Genomic DNA, 13,144 nt, shown 5'->3' with positions numbered 1-13,144 from the left:
GTAATTCTTTGACTAGTCTGGTCTTCCCTGCTTACGGGAGCTGCGTGTGACGTCATCTACCCTCTCAACCAATAGCAAACATCGCGGCGCATTCGAAAAGAGAGTCGGAGGTGCAGCTGAAATGATAGTCTGTTGGTTTGACGTTGAAGGGCAGGTAAGTAGTAACGCGCGAAAAGGTCACTTCTGAATGTGTCTTCCTCTTCTTTACTCGAGGGATTGTTTGCTGAGTTTCTAGATTTCCGTAGGTCGCCGCTTCTTTAACTGGTCTCTTTTGAAGCAGTTTTTCTTGGCATGCGAGAAACACTATAAAGTTTGCCTTGGCAGAAAAAACAAGATTATTGTTTCTTCTAATGTCGGGTTCGGAAAATTGAGAGTTCCCAAATGTTTTTGCGCAATTTGATTGCAAATGCCATCATCCATATTCCCTACAAAAGGTGGGAATTGTAGGCTAGCAATATCCGGAAATTGAGACGTCCCCATCGTTGTTCTAGTTCAGTCGTTTTCCAACTTGCCAACTAAGATGTGTGGACTTCATCTCCCAGAATTCCCCAGTCAGCATGCTGGCTGGGGAATTCTGAGAATTGAAGTTCACTCATCTTAAAGTCGATAACTTTGAAAAACACTTTTTTAGTCTCCTCAGGGAGGATTTCTTTAATTTGAAAATAGTGTCAGATGGGTTTTTTTTCCTTATTCAGTGAATGTGTGCAAGAATTGTAAGGAATTATAATCTGATACCAAAATTATGATAATGGCTCAAGCATTAAGACCTTTTCAAAAATAATATAAGTAACAGAGGTTGATTGGGATCAAAAGATGGGGTTTGTACAACTTTCATAATTGCACAGAAGAGAGTTTTATAAGCCTGATCAAAACATCTGCAGAAACTCCCCCTTTCACATAATTCATCAATTTAAAATTTGCTGCTATATTGTAATGAATTCACTATTCCAAAGTACTGTGTTTTAAGAGGCAAAAATGCTTTTCACATTATTTTTAAAGAAAAGCAGATTGAAAGTTTGATTTTTAAGTTCCATTTACTACTCACTATATACTTTTTCAGTAGAGGCCCTCACTTTGAGGAGTATCCTCACCTAGAAGAAGGGAGATTCCTGTCCTTGCTGCACTTTGTAAGCAGACCCAAACAATCTTCCCCTACTGTGAATTTGGCCATTAGTTTACAGTAGTTTGTTTACTTTTATTGTCGACTTTTTAAAAAAGATATTACAGTAGTAAGTAGTCTTCTGTTGACACTTCTGTCCATTCATTTAGTTATCGAAGCTGCAGAAATAATGAAAAAAAGTGACTTACAACCATAGCAGCTTCCCCATGGTCATGTGATCAAAATTCGGGTGCTTTGGTAACCAGCATGTATTTATGACTGTTGCAGGGACCTGGGGTCATGTGATCACCATTTCCAACTGTCCCAGCCATCTTCAGACAAGCAAAGTCAGTGAGGGAAGTTGGAGTTGCTTAATGACCACGTGATTCATTTAACAAACTTGGCCAAAACAGGTTGTAAAATTGAATGTGACTCAGTGAACCACTCAGTTAACACCTGCCTTGCTAAGTCACAGAAATTCTGGTCTCAGTTATGCTGATAAATCACAATATGTTAATTTTGTATGCTTTACAATTTTCTCCGCTTTAATTTTGTTGTACCCTATAGCATTTGTTAGGAATAAGAAGGATTATAAATACTGCGAAATATTTGAATAAATATGACTTTAAATGTCAACTAAATGCCACTAGTTAGTAAGATATATTCTAGCAGTGCAGTCTTATTTGAAAATTAAAAGGTATTTTACAAGCTGGAATCATTAATCATTTGACTGGATAGGCTACCACCTACTGTACAATCCTAAAGCACTTTATTCTGAAATTTTCCACCTGAAAATAACAATGCTTTTTTCTTTTTTTCTTTAACAGATGCCATCATGACACATTTTGTTTACATTATATAGAAAGTGAGATTAGGAGTCAATTTTTTTTTTCAGGCAGACCTTACATGAGGTAACTTCAGTTTTACAGCTGTAGTTGCTAGTATTCAGCTTCAATGTCTATTGTTTCTGTTCCTAAGAAAAGCCACGCTAGTGAGCTTGGCAGGTCTTCACAAAAACCGCCCTCAGGAAATGTCTCTTCAACACTTGGATTTGGACAATTAAAACCGTGCATATTAGAATACGAGAGAACCAGTTCACTCTCACAACCTTTGAATAAGACTGCGGAAATAAATAGGACCTATGTAGTTTCTGCCTGCAACAAATTGTCCAGTGCTTTACCTGCATATACATCAGAAGTCAAGCTGACTCTCCAAAGAGGAAGAGCAACGAGTAAAGGAGAATGCAATGTAGATAAAATCCATGGCAATGATAATGCACTACTGGAAGAAAGATTAACCCTCCAGCCCCGAATTGTAACTAGAGCAACTGAAAAACTTAAGACAAATAATATTTATGAACCTAAAACAGAAAAAGCTGGATACTTGCCACCAAAAAGTAATAATGCTCCATTTTCATCCAAAGGTAACTACAGTGATATTTCACCTATTAAGGCTACTGGAAAGACAAATTCCAAGACAAATTATAGTAATGTTACTGGGAATGTCACACCCATAAAACCCAGAACACCTGCTGCTTCTCAAAATCAAAATGAGATTTCTCGATTCTTATGCTTAACCACAACTAATCCTAACAGTAAGCCATCGGCATTAAAAACATCTGGAAGGTTCAGTAAATCAAATGGAACTGAAAACCGGCAGAATAATCTAACTAAAAATGAATCTTTAGAAAGACAGAAGACCCCAAGGAAAAATACAGCAGAAGTATCAACTGTTCAGAATGCCAAGAGTCCTGCCGCCTCCATCTTTAAAAATAGGATTCCTTGTCTTCGAATCTCACAAAAGGAAAGCTGTGCTGCATTCACTCCAAGCAAAATGGGAAAGATGCAAGAAAATACCACATATGCTCAACGAGCTACTTCGGCTAAAGAAGACAGCATAAAGCAGAATATGTTGTTTAAAGACAATCCTTTTAAAATAGAAAACAGTAAAGTGACTGTGGCCGTGAGGGTACGGCCCTTTAGTTTCAGGTAAGTCTTTACATAGATCACTGTAACTGTACCCAGTCATTATCTTCCAAGGTGATGATAATCATAGATACCCTTTTAGTGACGTACAAGAGTGATCCAATTTTATTCCCGTTGTCTCTTTCCCTAGTCCAAGGTTTCTCAAATTCAGCAACTTAAAGGTCTGTAGACTTCAACTCTCAGATTTGCCCATCCAGCCTGCTGGCTAAAGAAATCTAGGAATTGAAATTATATAAATTAAAGTTGCTGAGATTGAGAAACACTGTTCTAGTCTACTACCAAAGTTAATCTCCGGCTTCTTACAATGCAGTGTGATGGCTTCCATATTTGGCTTTTTTTTTAGTCTGCTTTTAGCCTATTCCGAATCTGTATAGTTTTGGGTTGCCTGGTTGCTCTCAAACCTACCAGCACCACAACTCCATTTCTAGCAATTATTATTTTGAATCTCAGGAGTTTAGGTGCATTCTCTAATATTTTATAGAACTCGTGATTCAAGTCCAGTTCCAACAGAATAACATACCGTATATGCTGGCGTACAAGGCGACCCGGCGTATAAGACGACCCCCGTCTTTATCACCGGGCGCATTCCTAGAACGTCATCTTATACGCCGGAAACTACCAGTATTTCCGGTGTATAAGACGACTCGGTGTATAAGACGACCCCCCGTCTTTGGCGCTGATTTCAGCGCTCGCGGAAGTCGCCTTATATGCCGGCATTTATGGTACTGCAGATTTGGCAGCAGAAAAATCGTGTCTTCTTTGCCTTCCTCTGCAGGTTTATTTTGTTCAATTCTAAAGCTATTAAAATATCCTGGTAAATTTACATTTGTTTTATATTGTTGTATCATACTAGATAATATTAAATATGCTTTCACTCAATATTTAAATCTATTCTTTTGTGTAGTGGACATATAGTTGCATTCCATCATGTTCTACTTTGGTTTTATTGCATGTATTTGATTTTGATTTTATTTCATTCATTTATAAACGTGAGATTATATTTCACATTACATTCAGGAGCTCAAGGTGATGTACGTTATATTTTCTCCTATATTTCCTTGCAACAACCCTGTGAAATGAAAGAGACCGAATAATAATAATAATAATAATAATAATAATAATAATAATAGTAAAGTTGGAAAGAACCTTGGAGGTCATCTAGTCCAACCCCCTGCTCAGGCAGGAAACCCTATACCATTTCGGAAAAATGCCTGTCCAGTCTCTTCTTAAAAACTTCCAATTGCTCAAAGTTACCCAGTGATCCTCTGTGACTGACGCTGAATTAGAACCTGGGATTTTCCAGAACCAGATGTAACTACTACATCATGATAGTCTTGAAATAATTTCATCCAAAACCATTTCATATCTGAATTACAGGTGAAACTCGAAAAATTAGAATATCGTGCAAAAGTTCATTTATTTCAGTAATGCAACTTAAAAAGTGAAACTAATGTATGAGATAGACTCATTACATGCAAAGCAAGATAGTTCAAGCTGTGATTTGTCATAATTGTGATGATTATGGCTTACAGCTCATGAAAACCTCAAATCCAAAATCTCAGAAAATTAGAATATTGTGTAAAGGTTCAATATTCTAGGCTCAAAGTGTCCCACTCTAATCAGCTAATTAATCCATAACACCTGCAAAGGGTTCCTGTGCTTGATTGGCCAGCAAACTCGCCTGACCTGAACCCCATAGAGAATCTATGGGGCATTGCCAAGAGAAAGATGAGAGACATGAGACCGAACAATGCAGAAGAGCTGAAGGCCGCTATTGAAGCATCCTGGTCTTCCATAACACCTCAGCAGTGCCACAGGCGGATAACTTCCATGCCACGTCGTATTGAGGCAGTAATTGCTGCAAAAGGGGCCCAAACCAAGTACTGAGTACATATGCATGCTTATACTTTTCAGAGGTCTGATATTGTTCTATGTACAATTCTTGTTTTATTGATTGCATGTAATATTCTAATTTTCTGAGATTGTGGATTTGGGGTTTTCATGAGCTGTAAGTCATAATCATCACAATTATGACAAATCACGGCTTGAACTATCTTGCTTTGCATGTAATGAATCTATCTCATATATTAGTTTTACCTTTTAAGTTGCATTACTGAAATAAATGAACTTTTGCACGATATTCTAATTTTTTGAGTTTCACCTGTATATGGTTCTGATGATGTAAAACCTTAAGATATCATTACAACTTATTAGTTCCTTATTCTAGTTTAGATAAAGAAAAACACATAAATGTTATACTAATATGAAAACTACTATAAAATATTTCTGATCACGGTAGCGTTTTTATCTTTTCACAACTCATATTTTAAATGTTGTGATCCCCTATGCACTATAGTTCCTAGAACATTTAACTAGATAAATGCAAATTAACTCTTTAGTTTTCACCATTATTATAGATCTAATGTGTTGAGCATTTACGTCATTGCAAATTACATTTATTTTGTGTTTTTACCTAGAGACAAAAATGAAGAATCTATTCAAGTGGTTTCTATGGAAGGACAAGAGACTGTTGTTCATCATCCATCTACAAAACAAATATACAATTTCACCTTTGACTTTTCATTCTGGTCTTTTGATAAGCGTCTTAACTATGCAAGCCAAGAAACAATATACCAATCTTTGGCAATGCCTCTACTAGAGACGGCCTTTGAAGGATACAATGCTTGCCTTTTTGCATATGGACAGACTGGTTCCGGAAAATCGTATACGTAAGTTGAGTTGGGAAGGAATTTTTTTTGGGGGGGCAGATGAGAATCAGCAGCATTCGATATAAGTTGCTTTTGACAGTGATCTCAAACTAAGATTTTTACTGAAATATGATTGCATCTAAATCAGTGTAATCTATGAAACTAAGATAGAACCTCAGTTAGTCTTTGAGATGCGATAAGTCTCTTCGTTGTTTCTTCGCTGTAACAAATTAATATGTTTAATCCTCTCTAGAATATAATTAGAATGCAGCTACCCAATGATAGCTTTTTATCATCTTTGTGAGATGATAAAAAATGCACACCATCTTGCAAACTAGGATAGAATAATATGGTGGCAAAGAGACTTTAAAGCAGGAGTTTAACCAGAAATTCCTTGAAAATGTTATGAATGTATTAAATGGTCTCAGGAAACCATCTTTTGGGTTGGATGCACAAATTGTGCTAGGGCATAGGTTCTTTTAAATGTGGTTTACTGAATAAATAAGAATTAGTTGAATCAATGTAACACATTAAATAAAAGAAAAATAATTTAATTAACTCTTGAATCCACTTTTTGTCTTGGACATCTGTCAGTAATATAGAATTAATGTTGCTCTCCTTAGAAGGCATATTGTAAAGATGGTCGTAACAAGGTATGTGAGGTCCTTTAAAAAATTAACAAGTATTGTTAACAGAAGTATTAATACAAGTTTATTGCATTAATAAGCAATACAGTAAGTTCCAAGGGTGTGGAGGAGGCTTAACCACATGTTTAGAAGCCATAAATAACTGTTCTGTGTGATTCTGGCTGCTCTGCTGCAGAATGAATTTCAAGTTCTCAGCTGTAATTAGAAAGTCATAGCTGAGTTGCATCCTCTGAGATCATTCTCCAAAACATGGGATTTCCCCCCCTGTCTACGAAATATGAAGGAGAGAATTCTGATTTTCCTTTCCCAGCCAGCCTTCAAGGTTGGTACTTTCCAATAATTGGCAGTCTGAAATGAGAATAGAGTAGAAATGAAGCATTGGATGTACGGAGAAGTTGAGTGGACCGTCTGCATCCAATGGCCTTCTAGCTCAATTTTGGATCTGGAGAGTTTTCCTCCCCTTTTTCTAAATAAATTTATAAGGACAAGAACCTATTCTCTTTTGTTACTGTCTTGCCAGCAGTAGCTTAATAGCACATTTGCTTATTTTCAGGATGCTCCAATTTTGGAGTATCTAAGAAGGAAGGTAAAATAGCTTTGCCTTAATTATATTTGTTATATTTGATAGATTTACTATTATATCATTTGAAATCTGTAAGAAGCTCCCACTTTTGTTATTAGATCAATTTGTGTTAGAGATAGCGATAGCGAGACTGGTCTCATTCATTAATCTAATGAGGATGGCTTATTTTTTTTAATGCTTGGAGATTTTTCAGTATTCTGATTCTATAGAAGAATTCTGATTTCTTTAAAAAAATTTTTTAAACCTTGTTCTCTTTCGTATGGAGAATGATTTGAAAAAATGCAAAAGGTCTCCTTCTGCTGGATTGAATATATTTAAATTGTCATTACAGCATGATGGGATTTGATGATGATGAACGAGGAATAATACCAAGATTCTGTCAAGATCTTTTTTATCAAATAGCAGAAAAAGAAACAAAAGAGGTACTACAATACTTATATCCTCATCTGTTTGGAATTGAAATCTTTTTTAGCCTGTAATAATTAAATGTGCATTTCAACATTGGTTTCTGGAATTCAGATGGAATTAAAATAAAATTTCTTCACAATAGTGCTTAAACTGTGATAAGTCTTCCTTAGCTGAGATAGATAAAAGGTAACATTTATAAAAGTGCTCATAAAGAAAAGTGTGATACAAGTAAACTTTATGCCATCTAAATTCTTTTACTATGGATCATTTGATACATGTAGATCATTTGATACATGTTGTCAAGGGTATGTAATCAAATAGCATAAGAATCCAATTCTATTCCTTCAGGTGAAGATTTTTTACATACTGTGCTTTTATTTCATCCAAGATGCATTATGATATATTGAAACAGTTTTGCAAGCATTATGAAGTTGGAACACCAACTTCATAGTTTGGCTAGTGTTACAAAATAATGTGCCTTTTGTAAAAATTGAGCAAAACATGTATCATTGTAAAACATTACTAATTGGAGTAGAAAGAAACTTCAGAGACAATGATCCTTGATTATTGTTCATTCTAGAAATTGTTAGGGTCTACATTTATGCATTTGAAGATAAGTTTGGCCATCCATCCTAACTAAGATATCAGCATAAGTATATCTTATTTTGGGAAAGGGTTTTTAGGCTGTGAGATTGATCCCTTAAGCATCTGTAAGCTTTAAGGCATCCATTTTGTCTATGAGGAACTTAAAACCTCTGTCCTGTGTGGTTTCACCCTCTCTGTATGAATTCTCAGAGTCATAAAAAGTCCTTGAGTCACACTTTTGCAGCTTCCACTATCATATAGCCAGTTTTGTTTTCCCAAAGTACTTAACCAGCAATCAAACTTTTCTTCTTACTATTAGACTACTTATCATCTTGAAATCAGCTATTTTGAAGTCTATAATGAAAAAATTCATGATTTGCTTATCTTCAGAACTGAAAATGGAGAGAAGAAACAACCTGTAAGTTAAAATGTTAGTTTTAAGTAACTAATCCAGGTTATTTTTTTTCCCTATCTGTTATTATTCTGTTTTAACTATTACTTTTAAACATCTTAAAGCTTAATCTGCATGCTGTTTTGCCTGGTGCAATTCTTACAATGAAGTATATTAATATTTTTTGTGGTCAATAAATAGAACGTAAAGTGAAAGAACTTTTTTCAAGAATTTTCACATTTTTATTGTGTTTCACTGAGATCTTAATGTTGTACGCCGCCTATATGTGAATTAGCCGGCAACATAAAATTGTTTAGTAAATAACTAAAAATAATTCTTTTAAAACATTCACATTTCTAATCAGCATTTTTTTTTAATTAAAAGCTTCGTGTAAGAGAACATCCAGTCTTTGGACCGTATGTGGAAGACTTGACAGCGTAAGGGATTATCCAATGATGCCTTTTTATCTGATAGAATGGTATCTGCCAGGAGAAGTAATTTCTTTTTCCATTCTTCCTGTTTTCTCCAAATCTGCTCTTGAACTGGTTTGGGGAATGTGCAAAGAGTTAAAAGGAGGGGATTTAAAATTGATAGGAAGTTTGATTGTGCAAAGAGGAAGTCTCTTTGGATATTCTTGGATTAGCCAATACATTTCACTTTCTGAATTTTTCTTTGAGTGCCTGGGTGCTGAACTGCAGCTTTATTCGATGATGCCAAATATAACAAGAAGTCTACCCTTATTTCTTAGCTGTTGTAAAAAATGAAATTCACTCCTCAGCTAATCAAATTCCCTTTGGATATTCTCTCTTCTCATTAACTTCCTGCTCTTCTCCAGACTTCATTTTATTTTACCTACTGACCTTTGGGATTTTGTTTCCAGATTGCTATCTACTGTTTAGACGTCCAATAGAATAGCCCTTCATTTTGTTTCTCCTTAACTTGGTCCCTTAATCGGTTTTCCAGATCTCAGTCTACCTAGTGTGGACTCTCCTTCTTAGTCAAATATAAGCTCTAGTCCAACAATTTGCTTTGTTTTTTTACTTAAAAGATAGGTTGCAAATATTTAGTTTGTAACCCCATTTAGTTGGTTCTTGTGGCCTAACAAGCAAGTAAAAAATAGATTTCTCTGTAAACTTTTGTAAGCTATGAGCAATTATGCCAGTATGCATATATATTGTTCTATGTCTATATATGTATGCTAATATTATACTATTACAACTAAGAAATTTAATTTAAGCCGATTATTTCATATATGTCAACATTAATTTTTCTAACTAGATAAAATTATCCCTTTCCTTTTAGGAATGCCGTTAGTTCTTACTCTGATATCCAGGTAAAATTTTGTTAATTTAAATATAAATTATGAATCTTTCAATAGAATATGTAAAGATATTATCATTAACTATAGTAAGCAAAAGATTATAGAGTAATGAAGAGAGAATATGTTACATTTTACTGACTTTTGTGTGGTATTAAAATGTTTGAACTAGTAAGAAATACTAGCATCTTAGTAGAAAGTTCCTTGCATTATCAGGATTTTTAATTCATTTTCTTTACAAACTCTGCAAGAATTTGAGAAAGGCTCTGTTTTTATATGTGTTTATGTATACTGTAGAGTGTAGAATTTCAAGAGGAAATTACTTTTTAAAGAAGAAGTAACATGACAAATAAAAAGAGATGACAAGCATAAAATACAAATGCTAAACCAATTCTGTAATATAATACTGATTTTAGGGCTGCAGTTCAAAGGGCAAGCAATTCTGCTTGTTTCTCCTGCATGTATAAAATAGCATATGGAAGCTTTCTTTAAAAAATAATGCAACTCTTTGTTTTCCTATTTACCCTCCAAGATGAGACCATCCATTCTTTACCAAGAGGAATCTAGTAATTTGTTACTACCATTATACTACTGATAGGTTAAATTGTAACTAAGCAACATAGCTCTGGGGAAGAGTGAGTAGTCAGAAGAGTGAGAAAAACTTCACTTTAATGTGTTGGCCAGTTGAATGCTTGGGAAGACAGCAGAACTCAACTGAAGAGGGAAAGGCAATGTGAACTACTAGACTGAGAGATAGGCTTTACCTATTTCTCTAAGGGGCCAACAGGATTCTATTGGACTTATACTAGACAATGATGATTTAGGTGCCTGTTTTCCAAAGGTGACACCTTTGGACATCCATGACCTGGATGACTGAGAATCTCCATAGACATTTAGCTATGCACTTTGGGAAGGACACCCTTCGAATGGTGTGGGAATATGAACGGATTTCCAGAAAACATTGCAGATCACAGGAACAGGGAGGAAAACCTCCTGCAGCCAAGAAGGCTCCATACACATTTGCACTACTCAGGTGATACAGAAAACCTCAAAATGGTCCCAGCGACTCTCTAAAAGAAGGCAAATGACCAGCTGTCTGCAAGGAGTATAAATCCTTCCATTCCCCACCATCTGGTCAGAGCTGAAGAAGCTTCTTGGATGAGAAGTGAAACGTCTTCCAAGAAAAAAAAAATAAGAAAGTCCAGTTGCCTCCTGAAAAAGCACCTTTGGGAGAACCATGACCTGGATGACTGAGAATCTCCATAGACATTTAAAAGATAGTAATTTCAAATCTTGATAGCTAAATTCTATATGTATGGTTATACATGTTTTATTCACGTTAGCTATTCTTATGCTTACTTTGAAGTAATAATGGCATACTAAGTGCTTTTTAAACATTTGCATCTCCTCTCTTTTCATCAGAATTGGCTCCAGCTAGGAAACAAGCATAGAGCTACTGCTGCCACTGGCATGAATGATAAGAGTTCTCGATCTCACTCTGTTTTCACGTTGGTGATGACACAGATCAAGGTATTATGAGGACTCTCTTAAAAGGTTGTGTGTACGTTGTGTGCATGTGCCGGTGGTGGCTTTATCATAAGATTTTTTCAAACATTCAACATTTTAATCAAATAACTTCCTTTTCTGAAGGAGATTTTGCTTTTTAACATTGATATAGTATTCTGATACCTGAAAATGCAAAGAATCTGCAAGCTCTAACAAAAGTCATGGAGCACAGTGCAAATAAATTGGGACTAAAATTAAATATAAAGAACATCAGTAACAGGTGTAACAACTGGTCTTAGAATTGGCAATGAAGATATCAAAGGGGTTGTTGATAGCTTCTGCCTTTTAGGATCAATCATCAACATTAAAGGAAAAAGCAGTCATGAAATACATTACAGACTAATGCTTGATGGAACAGCCTTGAAGGCCTTGAAAGAGATATTTAGACAGTGTGACTTGCCCATCACTCCAAAGATCAGAATAGTGCAAGCCATGATATTCCATATGATCCTCTATGGAAGCAAAAGTTGGGCTTCAGAGAAGCAGGATATGAAAAGTACTAATTCTTTTGATGTTGGAGGAGACTCCTGAGAATATTGTAGGACAGTGATGGTGAACCTATGGCACGCGTGCCAGAGGCGGCACTCAAAGCCCTCTCTATGGGCACGTGTGCCGTTATCCCACCAGAGTTCACCAGAGTAGCGAGTATGTGGCATTTGGAAGCGACAGGGCAGGAAGTGAGCAAGTGGTGTTGCCCCCTCCGGAGATGCTCCGGAGATGGCGAGGGACTGGCCCCCGCTGCCCTGGCCCCGGCCACGCTCACCCAGTCTGCTGTGACCACTGCAGCCATACCCACCTAGTGGGTAACCCCCCACCCCCCCTGAGGGCACCACAATGCTGATGCAGCCCTGGTACTTTGCGATAAATAAGGGGGTTTTGGGTTGCAGTTTGGTTACTTGGTCTCTAAAAGGTTCGCCATCACTGTTGTAAGAAGTCAAGGAAAACTAACTAAAATGCAATAAAACCTTCCAGAATGTAATAAAACTTTAGTGTTGTAATAATAATAACCATCACTATCACAATAATAATCAAAATAATGATAGTACAACACTATCGGCACTAACAAATTCACCATCAGTCAATTGCAAAAGGCAGCTTTACTTCAAACGCTTACATTTCGTGACGATATCTGTAACACCATTCAAACGTCCACATCTGCCTATCCAGGTCCTTGGGAAGGACTCAAAATCCAGTCTGCACATCTGGCTGAGTGTGCAATGAACCATGATAATAGGCATCCAAATAGTGATAACTACTGTAATTCCCCAAAGGGTCTCTGGAAAACCATCATTTTAAAAACTTTTTCGAAAACTATCAGTAAGGGGCCATTCGAATTGCTAGAGAGACTGTTTCAGAAAAGCCTCTCTGATGAAAAAGCAGCATCTTCTGACCTCAGCATCTCTCATTTCATGAAATAATGTTGAGGTGGAAGGTACCTGGTCCAGGTGGATTGAAACTTTTACATGCTAGGTTGGTTCCCTCAAATTTCTCTACTTCCTACTAATTTGTCCCCATCACACTTCACTCAGACAGATTCCTCAATATAAAGAGTGAATTTTATGGGTGTGTAGGCAGCTGCAGTCATTAAATCATGGGAACCTGAGGAATAGTTAGAATTTAATTTGGACTTCTCTGGATCTGCTTGGGTATCAGAGCGGTTTGCATTGGAGGAGCCAAGAAGTTCAAAATCATAGGTACAGCTATGGATAAAAGCTTTGCCATCTTCAAGGGTGGCAAAGAAATGAGATGATTGTTAAGCGAATCCAATGTCTGCAATGGGCATTTTTTTTGCCAGAAACACTTGTTTCTGGCAAAAAAAACCCCATTGTAAATCATGGCCACATGTCTACGGGA

At 36.3% G+C, this 13,144-nt stretch overlaps 1 protein-coding gene across 4 annotated transcripts in view; it reads left to right on the top strand.

Moving 5' to 3' along the window:
- The first annotated feature begins 105 nt into the window (after nt 1-105).
- The window catches only part of KIF14 (kinesin family member 14), a 55,376-nt gene continuing 42,337 nt past the window's right edge, over nt 106-13,144 (top strand). For 3 of the 4 annotated variants that reach the window (XR_005555057.1, XM_039329633.1, XM_039329631.1), the window contains exons 1-8: nt 106-154; nt 1,927-3,087; nt 5,562-5,813; nt 7,354-7,444; nt 8,335-8,433; nt 8,791-8,843; nt 9,709-9,739; nt 11,147-11,254. Coding sequence is in view for 3 of the 4 variants with exons in the window: in XM_039329633.1 (XP_039185567.1) it covers nt 2,054-3,087; nt 5,562-5,813; nt 7,354-7,444; nt 8,335-8,433; nt 8,791-8,843; nt 9,709-9,739; nt 11,147-11,254 (1,668 nt within the window). In the remaining variant the exon portion in view is untranslated. Of the gene's footprint in view, nt 155-222; nt 242-1,926; nt 3,088-5,561; nt 5,814-7,353; nt 7,445-8,334; nt 8,434-8,790; nt 8,844-9,708; nt 9,740-11,146; nt 11,255-13,144 lie in introns of those variants that run through there. The other variant, XM_039329632.1, reaches the window with a different exon arrangement.

This window comes from Crotalus tigris, unplaced genomic scaffold (genome assembly GCF_016545835.1).
Source record: "Crotalus tigris isolate CLP2741 ecotype Arizona unplaced genomic scaffold, ASM1654583v1 scf7180000024401.5802323, whole genome shotgun sequence".
NCBI lineage: Eukaryota > Metazoa > Chordata > Lepidosauria > Squamata > Viperidae > Crotalus > Crotalus tigris.
The sequence above is the reverse complement of the archived record's forward strand: the minus strand, read 5'-3'. Positions and strand labels throughout refer to the sequence as shown.